We start from the raw sequence: 13,941 nt of genomic DNA on the forward strand, positions 1-13,941 counted from the left end.
TAAGAGCTATATTACTCTATTGTTATTACTCTTGATGGCTTACATAATAGTCAAATTATTGATGTGATAATTAGTTTCAGAATTATTGCATGTTAAACTTCGTATGAGGAATTTTGTGAGAGTAGCAAAAGTGACAGTCACTGTGCTTTTAGACTCAGTGGAAATTGGGAATTTTGAAGTCGTTATAGGGTTCTTAATTATTTTTCACTTTGTTGTCATTTATTGAAAATCTGGTATCACAATGGACTTTGTCCATTTATACCCAATTTCTATAAGAAAAATAAATTTTATTTATCATGTGATAAAAATGATGCTATGCATTTATCATCTAAGGAGCATGGATACTTGGACACATATTAGACATTGTCACTCATTGGATACGTCCTAATAATTTTTAACACTTCAAATGATGTATCAGGTATAATTATTTATGTAGACACTTGTAGGACGTGTAGAATACTTTTTTTTGAGACACTTGATGACATCTTTTATAGCTAAGGTCTTCACATTAAATGAAAATTTTCAAATGAAAAGAACAAGTAAAAAAGTGAAGAGATATAAAAGATGATAAATTTTTAATTTTTATGTCGGAGTATATACTACAATAATTTTAGAGAATAGAGAAAATTAAGTGCTTTTGAAATATCCGTATAACAATATGAGTTTCGAATTGTCATATCTTGTGTGCTTCTTTTTCGACATGACATTTCTCCTGTTTATATTGTATTTGTATACATATCCGTTTTCAAAAGAACATGACATCTTTAAAGATCTCCAACCTCTTATTAATACTCGTAACTCTTTATTAGTGGTTGGCAATTAGTTGAGGGTTAGATGCGAATTAGTAATTTTAGGTCTTAATAGATTTCTATAACTTATCCATCCTATGTCTAGGTGTAACACTAATAGGACTTTACAATGATACTAACATTCTCAATTACTTATGTACAAACTCAAGAAACAACTAGTAATTTGTTACTTCTATTCAAAGTCATTATTTATGAAAGCTCCTGAGTATACTTTATATTTTCAAATTCATGATTTATATATATTACATCTTTTTTTGAGAGTGAGGGATAACTCAGTTGGTAAGAGCTTTTCTCCCGGTTCCAGGTGATCTTGGGATCGATTCTCATCCCCGCCCTAAGTGACTCGTATGAACCAAAAAAAAAAATATTAAATCTTTTTTCATCTTTTTTTTTTTTTTTTTTTTGGAATAAAGATATATATATATACTATATTACATCTATATGCTAACGTTGTATTGACAATTTCTAATTATTGTATATATTAAATGGCAATAAATATAAAAAAAAATCAACTGTTGTGCACGAGAAAATAAAAGAATGGGAGGATTTGCAGTTTAAGAAGGGAGTTTTTGCACGTTTTGCGCGAGGGAGCTCCTTTTGTTTTGGGCACCTTGCGACCCACGAGTGACATTTCCCCTTCCTTTCATATTTTGGAGGTTCACCAAACCACGTTACATTATGAGTTATATTATATACTTTTAATTATTTCATGATTTTCTTAATCATGGAGCTGTGTATTAAATAAAAAAATATATAAATATGTAGAGAATATGGATTTTATCGTATATTTGGGTGCAACTTCAAATGTAAGATAATGCATGCATTTCTATGTATATTACACATAACGTGCATAGCAAGCATGCATTATAATAGCTAATTATCATCATCATTTGTTTACTACTTGTTCGTCTTATTATTTTCACTTATATTAGAAAATAAATTTATACTATAAATTAAGAGTTAACAAGTTTTTAAAAATTTAAGTTCAAGAAAAATAAATTCAAATAAGATATTTATAAATAAATAAATAAAAGCTCAAATAAGTTAAAGTCATGTAAACCTAATAATGCACCTTAAATTACAACTAAATTTGTATTTGAAGCTACTTTGTTGTATCCTACATTCTTACTAATTATATATTTATGAAAGTTCATTTTATATAAGTAAGTACATGTATTGTTAAAAAAAAAATAATAAGTATTTTTATTTGCTTAGTTTATAAATGATCAGATTGAACTAGACTAGAATGAATTAGATAAGGTATACTCCGTATCTTTTTATTTTGCATTTATATTTTGATTCCCTAACAAAAAGATCATGAAAAGTTTATATCCAAAAAACACATATTAATACAATTTGATGAAATATTAATACAATTCTAAGTGCATATCATTTGATAATTTTTTATTTCCAAAATGATCAAAGATTAAGTAAATCAAATCAAAGCATATCTTGATATAGAGACCTTAATATTAAGATAATTAACAAATGAATAAAAAATGTAATGATATAGAGTAGCATTATAATAATACCATTTACGTTATTTACAGCAAGTAATTATGTAATCACATGATATGATGAATCCAAAATGCAATGCATCAGAACAATGGCGGACCCAGGAATTTCCGACTGATGAGTCACAATCGATAACCAAATATGTAAAAAAAAAAATTTGACAACATGACAAGCTTAGCTCTCTAATAATTGACAAGATTAAAATCTGTACAAGCATTAGGGTGTATTCACAATTTGACAGACATAATTGACTATATCATTAGGGTGGGTCGACTATATCATAAGCAATCGTCCGAATCGCCAATCAAATCAGCACATATGCAAAACCCCATATAAATCTACCAAAGTCAATGGTGTATTGACAATTTGACAGACATAATTAACATCAATAAACACCCTAAATAAACATTGATTACAATTCACATGGTCAAAAAGGTTCAAATTTCATCAAAAACCCAACAACATTAACAAAAGGTTCAAAGTTTACCAAACAAACAACAACAAAATCAACCAAAGACAATTTGACTCACCATGCACAAGGGCAGGTCCGCCAATGATCAGAAAATATATGAGATTAATTTATAGTTACTATAATTATGACAATTCTGATTTAACGTATCTTTGACGTCAGATTCTAAGTTGGTGAGCGATCAACTAAACATTAATTTTATTACTTCCAATTAAATAATAATAATAAAAAAAAAAAAAACAAAATCATACGTAATGTTCTCCGATATTATTAGCCGTCCGATCTGTAAGATCAACGGACAACATTGCTTCGTATGAAGCTGTTGGTCATATGGTGACTGGTAGGTACTATGCAATAAATCTTCCCGCGAAATTCCATTTAATTAATTATTATTAAATAATTAACAATTAATTTTTACAGAAAAGGAAAAAAAAAAAAATAATAATTTCCAGTAAAATTAGTCAATTTTATGCAGTTATAAATAAGTTTCAGGCTTCAGCCATTGTTTGTGAGTTCTCCCATTAAATCTCCCAGATTCACATTTTCTCTCTCTTCAGCTACCTGATTTTGATTTTACGGTAATTTATTTATTTATTTATTTTATTTTATTTTGATAAATTGACAAGATTGGGTTTTCATAAAATTGTTGAATTTGAATTTTATTGATCTATTGTTGTGTTGATTTGATTTTCTAGTATTTTGAATTTAGGGTTTTTGATATTTTGTTAGTTTGATTTTTGGGTGAAAATTAGGTTTAACAAAGGGGAAAATGGCAAGGAAGAAGATCAGAGAGTACGATTCAAAGAGGTTGATTAAGGAGCATTTTAAGAGAATTTCTGGTTCTGAACTACCCATTAGATCAGCTCAAGTAAGATTAATTCTTCATTTTATTCCGTGGGTTTTGAGTTCAGATTTTATTTTTATGTGATTTGGATCATATATTATGCAAATATAATGTGTTGTTGAACTACATTGTCATGAAATTGAACTGTCTTTCCTCCGTTTCGGATTAATCGAAATAGTATGTTAAAACCCTGTTGCTAGTTATTGAAAAATGTAGTAGTTTATCAATATAGATTTTCGGTTTTAATGACGATTTTCCCAAATGGGGGCAATTTTTTTTCTGTTGATTTGTTTGTTTAGGTTTATTACTTGACTTTGATTGGGGATTATGATTTCAATCCTCATATGCTGAACGGAAATACGAAATTGATTTTGCAGTGAAGCCGGTGATCCATGTTTTAGTTGCAAACTTGCAACGTATTGACTTTTACATTGTTTACACACTTTACTTTGACTATCTTTGGTGATCTATTCATGTGAAAAATCATAGTTATGTGTGATCTGGTTAGAAATCTGTCCTACCTTTTTATATGATCTTTATGTTAACATTCAGTCAAGATATATGGATTATGATAATGTCTCCAATAAGAATGTATCATGGACCGAATAAGAAGATTCTACGAGTCTCTATTCACATATCCATGATAATAGTCTTGTAGAATAGTGGAAGGCTAATTGGCTAAATAGCCAACTATAACGTGATTTCAGGAAGAAATTTAGGGTAGGGTGATCATTTTGGTTGTGTTTTTGACTCTTTGGTATATGTAAATAATTCAATTCACAAGGCTTCAATCAACAACGGTATACGAATGTATTTGATGATACTCTTACTTCATTAGACAGGTTATGCAGTATTAATCCTGCAATAATGGAGAGGCTACATCCTGATTGACCCAAAAATCAGTATCCAATGATCATTTGCTACTCAGCAATCTTCAATATGTGCTGATGTAATACGAAGTATGAAACCATACAATATAGAATTCTGCTAAATTTTTTTTGGCTATGTCCTAAATGAATCTGCATGTTTTCTAGAACAATTTAAGAGTTCTTTGTCAGAATCTAATCCATTTTCTTGCTGGAAATGACAATTTGACCTAAAAGCTTCAATGTTATCTACTCTGATGTGTTTCTTTTCCTATGAATATGCAATCATTTGCTCTATTGCAAATTTCATTGACTAACTAAATTTGTTTTCTACTGCACAACCTTATCTGTGGATTTTTATCTTCAATGTGGCATGGGTTTCTTGTAAAGTTACTTTCTAAAAATGTCATTGATGCTGCTGTATATGATACTTGAATTTGTCCTGAGTTGTCTTTATTTTGACTAGATTACAGAGTCAACCGACCTGAATGAACTTGTTCAGAATGAGCCATGGCTATCATCTGAAAAGTTGGTTGTGAAGCCTGACATGTTGTTTGGGAAGCGTGGCAAAAGTGGTTTAGTTGCCCTCAATCTGGACTTTTCCCAGGTTACTGCTTTCGTAAAAGAACGTCTTGGCAAAGAGGTAGGTTGAATTGATCATCAGGACAATAAGTGCTACTTTTGTTAGTGAAAGTTGCTTTATTGTAGTAGTTACTGATTATTCAAACCATAATCCATGTTGGTTTATGCTACATTAACAGGTGGAGATGGGTGGATGTAAAGGACCTATTACTACTTTCATTGTCGAGCCTTTCATTCCACACAATGAAGAGTTTTATCTTAACATTGTCTCAGAAAGACTGGGGAACAGTATAAGCTTCTCAGAGTGTGGTGGAATTGAGATTGAAGAGAACTGGGATAAGGTACTCCTGACACTTCGATTTCTCAAAATGAAAATCATTCTAGATGCCCATTTCATATTGCATGGAAAAATTATTCATACTAAACACTTAAGCTGTAAGACATTGGTTTCTTCTCTATCCAGGTCAAAAACAATCTTTGTTCCCACTGGTGTTTCTCTTACTTCTGAAGTCTGTGCTCCTCTGGTTGCTACTTTACCTTTGGAGGTACTCCATGACCTTTGGAAGTATAATATAATTGCTTTATTTATATTTTACTGTAGAGTAAAGTTGTACTACTTTTCAAGGGAAATTATCTGTTGAGAATATTACTTTTTGTGTAATTTATATTAGTATCGCTGACAAATTTTTTTCTCCCTTTTAGTTCAAAAGTGTTATTGAGGAGTTTATCAAAGTCACTTTTTCCCTGTTTTTAGGTAATTGGACATACTCTTTTTTAGTAGTTTTAATCTCAGACAAACAAGCTGATATTAGGGCAAGAAAAATATGTTCATTTGAGGTTTCTGTGGCAAAAAAACATTAAAAAAGCGGCAATCCTCTTACAATGTCACCTTCGTTTTTCTTTTTTGCTTGATTAGTAAGCAACTTTTACTGATGCTCTTGATATTAATTATGCGTAATTGTTAATTAATATCATAAATGCAGATCTGGATTTCACTTTCCTAGAAATGAATCCTTTCACATTAGTCAATGGGAGCCCCTATCCTTTGGACATGAGAGGCGAGCTAGATGATACTGCTACCTTCAAGAATTTCAAGAAGTATGCGCTCTCTCAACCGCACAAAATTTCTCCATGACCTTTATTCAGTTCTTCCTAGCTTCCTTAAGTAATGACACCTGCCCGTTTTTTTTACACTTCTGCAGGTGGGGTAATATCGAATTTCCATTGCCATTTGGAAGAGTTATGAGCCCAACAGAGAGCTTTGTTCATGGTCTAGATGAAAAGGTATAAAGTAGCTTCCTTTCTCAGATGATGTTCCTAATTATTTTAGCAAGGCTTGACATGTAGTTACATTGTCTAAAATTATCGTTGTACGTGGTGATCTTATTGTATTATGTGTTCCTTGTTGTGCAGACAAGTGCGTCCTTGAAATTCACAGTTTTGAACCCTAAGGGAAGGATTTGGACCATGGTGGCTGGAGGAGGAGCCAGTGTGATCTACGCAGATACTGTATGGACTTGGACAGAAGAATGGACATTTTGATCTTTAAAAATATCTTGCATAAGTTTCGTTCATGGCTTAAATTTTTTCCTTGCTACAGGTTGGGGATCTTGGCTATGCATTTGAGCTTGGGAACTATGCTGAATATAGTGGTGCTCCTAATGAAGATGAGGTCTTACAGTATGCCAGAGTAGTAATTGATGTAAGTTGATCTCTCTATTTATGCCAGAGTAGTAATTGATGTAAGTTGATTTCTCTATTTATGCCAGAGTAGTAATTGCTGTAAGTTGATTTCTCTATTTAGCTCTTAAGCTGAGCCCTTTATCTACATAAAATTCCTCACGTATGCATGAAAGGCCATCATCATGTTGCATAAATTTATTGTTAACCAATAACTATGTGAAATATCATCTTCAACTCTTGATTTATTAACACCCTTCATCCTAAATTTACATCACTAATTATTATACAACCTCTGCAGTGTGCTACTGCAGATCCTGATGGTCGCAAGAGAGCCCTCGTAGTTGGTGGAGGTATTGCTAATTTTACTGATGTTGCTGCTACCTTCAATGGAATAATCAGAGCTCTGAAGGAGAAGGTTAACTTGCTTCACTACTGCTTTTGGTTAGTGCCTGAATGTTGAATCAGCTCAGTTTCTGAAACACATCTGCTGGTTTTTCCTTTAACAGGAATCAAAGCTTAAAGCCGCAAGAATGCACATTTATGTGAGGAGAGGAGGTCCAAATTACCAGAAGGGTTTGGCTAAAATGCGGCTGCTTGGAAAAGAGATTGGAATTCCTATTGAGGTACATATATTCTGTTTGCTTTCAGAAGCTCAACAATCAATTTGTTACCTATGATGCTCTTTCTTATGTTGCGTTCTTTGAGATACCCTTGATGTAATCCTTAACTTGCAACTATAGAGTATCCGTCTGTGTTAGAATTTAAGCTGAAAACTTTAAAAGTCATACTGTAAGATTTACCATAAGTAGATAACAATTGTCTGAGAGTTCTGATCTTTACTTATTTATGGATGATGTAAAAAAAAAAAGTAATAACATTGAACCATGAGTCCATTGTAATCCTAAAGAGCCCCTAGTTCATAACAATCAAAAGCTTAAGATGTCTGCTTTGCTTATTTCTTTTTCATTTTGCAGGTGTGCGGGCCTGAGGCAACAATGACCGGAATATGCAAGCAGGCCATTGAATGTATTAGTGCTGCTGCTTAATCGGGTCTCAGAAATTCTAATTTGTCAGTACTTGCCTCTACAGTGCTAGTTTATAGCTGATATAGATTTAGCACAAATTTGATGATGTTTTATAGATTTGTTGTGTGCTCTAGAGCAGATGCATTTGTTAGCACAGAATGAAGTTCCTTTTTCTGTTGTTGATACTGATAAACAGTGTATAATACCTTGAATAAAGTCATTAGTTTCATTCAAGGATTATGATAATGAAATGTGATAAATTCCTTGACCTATATAGCCTCATCTTCCATTTCTCTTGTTAAATGTTTGATAACTGAAGTTAAATTGTTGTACAAGGGGGAAAAAATGGTGAATCCCTTGCATTGTCAAAAATGCTTTCAAAAGTTTATGTCCCTTAACTAAAAAATAATAATAATAATAATAATAATAATAATAATAATAATAATAATAATAAAAACACTTTTCTAACTCTATATTGGGTATCTAAATGATATGAAAAATGCACACACATAAGTTTAGCCATAGACATTACAATGATACTCATGCTTATGCATGTGATATTATAACTGATCAGTAATGTACTCCCTTTGTCTCTTAATGTTTGCTTCATTTTCCTTTCTTGTCCGTCCCTTTACATTTGTCCTATACTACTTTTGACTATAGGGACCATATCCTTATAACCCCACCACTTTTCTCTCTCAACAATTCCTTTCAACCAAACATAAAAATATTATTCATTCCCAATGAAGCAAACAAATGTAATCAGCATTATTTGTGTGCTCCACGCCTCCACCTATTCAACGTCACATTTCGTTCATTGCCTGCAGTAGCAATTGCTTCCTTCTTTAAATTTTCTCAACGTTCTTCTCTTCTCTTCCTCTCTCACTTTCCTAATTTTCGATTTCTCTCTCCTCTTTTTCTCTCTCTAGTTTATCTTTCTCTCTCCTCTTTTTCTCTCTCTAGTTTATCTTTCTCTCTCTTGAATTCATTCATCATTTTGTTTTTGATTGAATTCTTTCATCACCATAGATTGAATTCCTTCATCACCATTGTTGATCACCATAGATTGAATTCCTTCATTACCAATGTTGATCACCATAGATTAAATTTAAATTTCGTTTTCTTCAACCTTCAATTTGAAGCTTTGTTAATGGAGTTTCTGCAATAAAGTGAAGCTAAAAATGGCGGCTTCAATGAAGAGAAGGTGGTTAAGACGATGGAGATGATTATTTTCCGATGAGATTCCATTATCTAAATCACCATGGCTAGGTTTGAGTTTCAGAATGAATAGCTTTCATATTCTTTTGATTTTTTTGTTAGTGATATTTGTGTATTTTGTTATGAACAATTCTGTATTTGGTTATATTTTAATTTTTTGAACATTTTAAGTTAAAAATATGAACGTATGATACGTTTTCTATAAATGCATATACAAATGATTAGTAAAAGGAAAGTCTAATATAATAAAATAATGAAAAAGATAACCACAATAAGTTGAACTTTAGGTAATCTTCCAATATTAAGTCAACTTTAATAAATTAAAAAATAAGTCTAACATTGATGTCTCTATTTCATAAATAATTTAAGTACGAGATTTGACTTGTGACTGGTCAAATAAGTCATCAATTGACTTCTACTATAATTAACTCTCAATTAAATAAGAATGACTTAAGAAAAAACAAAATATAGCTTAATATTAATTTTAAATACAAAAATTATTTTTAATTTTAATTATAATAAATAATTTTTTAAGAAGATTGGGGTGTCGGGTTTGGTGTGGAGGGCTGGGTGGTCATAGGTAGGGGTGAAACAAATTTTGTTTAAAACCGAACCGAATAAGAAATATGGTTCGGTTTTTTTTTCGAAAGTGGTTCGGTTTGGTTTTGAAAAAAAAAATATTTCAATTTTCGGTTAAGTTTCGGTTTGAGAAATTGAAAATCCGAAAAAAACTGAAATTTCGGCCCAAACCCCCTAGCCCAACATTGATTTTACCCTAAGTATATAAAGAAAAAAAAAAACTTTAATCTAACATTCATCCTTCTCGCCCTCTCACTCTCCTCATACTCGCCTACTCTTGTATTCACTGAGTCACTGACATCCGACCAGTCGACCAAAGTCCACCGGCGTCCGATCACTGTCCAGCGTCCAGCGTCCACCCACTCCACCGTCCAAAGGTATGCTTTTAAGTTTCATTCTTTGCATCTCAATTGCGATTATACTTGCGAATTGCAATTATGCATTTATGCTTGATGTTCATGCAATTATGCTTGATTTACATATTATACTTGCGATTATGCTTGATGTTCATGCAATTATGCTTCATATTCATGTTGATAGTGCGATTATGCTTCATAATTTCATAAATTGATAAGAATATTTAGGAAAGTATAGATTAGGTTAAGAAATTGAATTAACGACTACAATTACTTATTTGGAACAATTTCTGAATTATTTTCGAACAATCCTTGAATTACTGATTAACGAATAACAACTACAGTAAGAAGAATTTCGAATAATTACTGATTTTCTGCTAGACTGCTACTGTTTTGCTCATTGCTACTGCTAGTCTGCTATTGCTTTGCTGAATTGCTTTATGCTACTGCTTTGCTCTATTAATTTGTTTTTTTTTTATGTCCTAGGCCTATGGCAACCAATGTGGGTGGTGTTCCTGACCAGCCTCAATCCGAACATGAGATTGACCAAGTCTCTCAAAATCAGAAAAAAGAAGAGGGAGCAAAAAGGAAGAGGATGAAAGAGCGCTTTGAAGTTTGGGAGCACTTTTTTAAAGAAGATTATTTACCTTCTGGAAGGCAGGCAACTTGCAAGTATTGTGGGATGAGCTACAAGTGTGGGGCAAAGAAAAACAGCACTAGTGTGTTATGGGCTCATATTTCGCGATGTCGTAAGTATCCCTTTAACACCCCTAAAGATTCAAAACAAAGTATGCTTTTATTTAAAAGTGATAAAGTACCAAGTGGTGGTACTAGTGGGTTGACGTACCACAAATTTGATGCTGAGAAAAGCTTTGTCATTTATGGTGATTGTTGATGAACTTCCATTTAAGTTTGTTGAAGGTATAGGTTTTAGACACTTCTGTGGTGTAATGGAACCTAGATTTAATGTTCCTTCTCGAATTACAGTAGCCAAAGATTGTTTTGAAACATATTTAACTGAAAAACGAAAGCTGAAAAATGTGTTAAAGAGGTGTAATTCAAGAGTTTCTTTAACCACTGATACATGGACCTCTATACAACAAATCAATTACATGTGCTTGACTGTCCGCTTTATTGATAATGATTGGAAAGTACACAAGAGAATTCTGAATTTTTGTCCTATTTCTAGTCATAAGGGTGATGATATTGGCAAAGAAATTGAAAAGTGTTTGCTTGATTGGGGGCTTGAAAAAGTCATGTGCATAACTATTGACAATGCTAGCTCAAATGATACTGCAATTGGGTATATGAGAAAGAAAATAAATGGATGGAAAACTGGGGTTCTTAAGGGTCGTTTCATTCACATGCGTTGTGTTGCACACGTTGTCAATTTGGTTATCTTTGATGGGTTGAAAACTGTTAATGAGTCGGTTCAACGTGTTAGGCATGCTGTTAGGTTTATCAAACAATCTCCTACTAGGTTGCAAAGGTTTAAAAATGTGTCTTAGATGAAAAAATCAACACAAAAAAGGGATTGTGCCTTGATGTGCCTACTAGGTGGAACTCCACTTATTTAATGTTGAATGCTGCTATTGAACTTGAGGATGCTTTTGAGAGGTATTCTGAGGAAGACCCTCACTATGTAATTGATTTGAATGAGAGGGATGGTAAGGGTAGCCCTGATTCTGATGATTGGAATAATGTGAGAAGATTTTCTGAATTTCTACAAGCCTTTTATGATCTGACCTTACATGACTTTGGCTCTTTATATGTCACTTCGAATTTTTTTTTTCATGAATTGGTGAGTGTTGCTGTACTTTTGAAAGATTTGGTTTCAAGTGATGATCCGGATATGTGTCTTATGGTTTGTAGAATGAAAGAAAATTATGAAAAGTATTGGGGTGATCCAGAAAAAATAAACCTCCTGATTTTTATTGTCGTTGTCCTTGATCCTCGTTATAAGCTTGTTTATGTTGAGTGGATGATAACTGAAATTTATGATCCTATTGTTGCATCAAAGTTGGTTAATAATGTGAAGGATGCTTTGAATGCTTTGTATGAGGAGTATCGTGTTTCTTCATCTAAGGATGTGAATAAGGAGGAAGTGTCTTCAAGTAAGGATGACAAAACTCCATTGTCTCCCAAACATAAGAAATTGAAGTCTTAAAGAGTAAGTATAAGAAACACAAGTGTGAGAGAGATAGAGATGCAAAAATAGAGTTAGACAAATATTTGGAGGAGGATACAGCGGATGATATTGATGAATTTTACATTTTGAGCTGGTGGAAGTTCAATTGTTCAAGGTTTCCTACTGTGGGGAGAACTGCCCGTGATGTTCTTGCTGTCCCTGTTTCGACAGTAGCTTCTGAGAGTGCATTCAGCACTAGTGGCAGGGTTCTAGATCAGTATAGGAGCTCATTAACTCCCCGAGTTGTAGAAGGTCTTGTTTGTGCTCAAAATTGGTTACGTGCTTCACCATTTCCAAGTATTGAAGAATATTTAAAGGAAGTTGAGCTTCTTGAAGAAGGTAATATATAAGAACATCTAATCAAAAGTTACTTATTTTCATTATGTATATATATATATTAACTTGGTTATTTTTGTTATGAATTATGATAGATTTGAAGAATATGGCAATTGGTGATGCTGATATTGATGAAGTGCTTGAAATAATAGACTGATGTGGCTCTGCTGCTACTGTTTGCTCATTGTTGTTGCTACTGCCTTGCTCTATGCTACTGCTGACCTGCTTCTGTATGATGATGTTGTTGACCTGATGCTGCTGCTGCTTGTTGCTGTTATGTTATTGCTGTTTCAATTGTTAAAGTTGTTGTAATGTTGAACAATTTTTTTTTTTGGATGAAGTGTTGAAATTTTTTTTTTCTTCAGATTGACCTTGCAACTTTGAATTAGAAGTTTTAGAACTTGTTAATGTTGTTTTAATCCGATTATGCTACTGCAGTACTGCTATGTTGATGAATATGATATTTCATATTGGTTTATATGGTTTGGAAGCCCACAAAAATTGCAGATTAAAGCCCAAATAAACAAGGCCCAAAAAATTCGGTTTAGTTCGGTTTTTTCTTTTAAACCGAAATTTATATGGTTTGATTTGGTTTGGTTTGGTTTCAAAAGTAAAGTGATGCGGTGTGGTTTCTAAAATCCAGAAACCGAATTAGAGTGGTTCGGTTTCGGTTTGGGCTATAAACCAAACCGAAAACCAAACTTTCACCCCTAGTCATAGGTTTGTGCCGACTAGGGTGGATGGGAGTTGTGTGGGTTCGATCGATCGGCTAGGTTGGGGCTAGGTGGGAGTTCGCCGTATAAGTGTGGTTCGAGAGTTAGAGTTAGGGTTTGGGTGGGTGTTCACTGGACTGGTTGGGACACTAGGGTGTAAAGTCAAAATGTATCTAATAAAAGGAACAGATGGAGTACTAGAGCAATTCCAATGGTAAGCTAATTAGCAAATTAGCTTTTTAGGCCACATAAGATTTTAAAGCTAATTTTTTTGTAGCTAGTTTGTGCCCTGGCTACTAGCTTGTGGTGTTTGCCAGGGAGAAGAAGAAATTGTCATGCATGCATTAAAAGATTGCAGTTTAGCTCGAGCAATTTGGAGTAAGTGCAATTATTCTATGGTTTTGTCTCTCTCATTGTAGTATGAGTGACTGGTGGGAGCACTGTTTTGGTAATTTTGGAGAGGATATGGTGAGTTTAATTACCATGTGTTGGGCTATGTGGGGCGCAAGGAACAAATGGATGATTGAGGGTGAAAATTCGAATGTTGAGCAAATTGTTGCCTATGCTTTGAAGATTAATACGAAGGGGCATGAGGTGGGAAAGTTGAATAACATGGGGAATGGAGGGGTGGAAAGAGTGTCTATGTGGGCGGGTCTCCTCTGGCATCTGGTGTGGTTAAAATTATTGTTGATGCTGGTGTTTTGGGGGAGGTAGGGACGGGGCTGGGTGCAGTCTGCAGGAATAGTGAAGGGGTGGTG

General features: G+C 33.3%; 1 protein-coding gene across 1 annotated transcript; it reads left to right on the forward strand.

The window, feature by feature from the left end:
- Nucleotides 1-3,215: 3,215 nt before the first annotated feature.
- LOC110709049 (ATP-citrate synthase alpha chain protein 1-like) lies at nt 3,216-8,067 on the forward strand. Its single transcript, XM_021887261.1, has 13 exons — nt 3,216-3,371; nt 3,546-3,661; nt 4,970-5,146; nt 5,265-5,428; nt 5,552-5,630; nt 5,788-5,839; nt 6,069-6,183; nt 6,288-6,369; nt 6,499-6,594; nt 6,686-6,787; nt 7,067-7,183; nt 7,275-7,391; nt 7,743-8,067. Exons 2-13 carry the CDS (start codon nt 3,563-3,565, stop codon nt 7,812-7,814), a joined length of 1,272 nt encoding a protein of 423 aa, XP_021742953.1. The 5' UTR covers nt 3,216-3,371; nt 3,546-3,562; the 3' UTR covers nt 7,815-8,067.
- Nucleotides 8,068-13,941: the final 5,874 nt, after the last annotated feature.

This window comes from Chenopodium quinoa, unplaced genomic scaffold (genome assembly GCF_001683475.1).
Source record: "Chenopodium quinoa cultivar QQ74 unplaced genomic scaffold, ASM168347v1, whole genome shotgun sequence".
Classification (NCBI taxonomy): domain Eukaryota; kingdom Viridiplantae; phylum Streptophyta; class Magnoliopsida; order Caryophyllales; family Amaranthaceae; genus Chenopodium; species Chenopodium quinoa.

Bases quoted from the DNA above. Each gene is read 5' to 3' on its own strand.
- LOC110709049 (XM_021887261.1), top strand. From the start codon at position 3,563: ATGGCAAGGAAGAAGATCAGAGAGTACGATTCAAAGAGGTTGATTAAG. The intron at 3,662-4,969 runs GTAAGATTAATT...TATTTTGACTAG, and splicing joins TACCCATTAGATCAGCTCAA to ATTACAGAGTCAACCGACCT. The intron at 6,595-6,685 runs GTATGGACTTGG...TCCTTGCTACAG, and splicing joins GTGTGATCTACGCAGATACT to GTTGGGGATCTTGGCTATGC.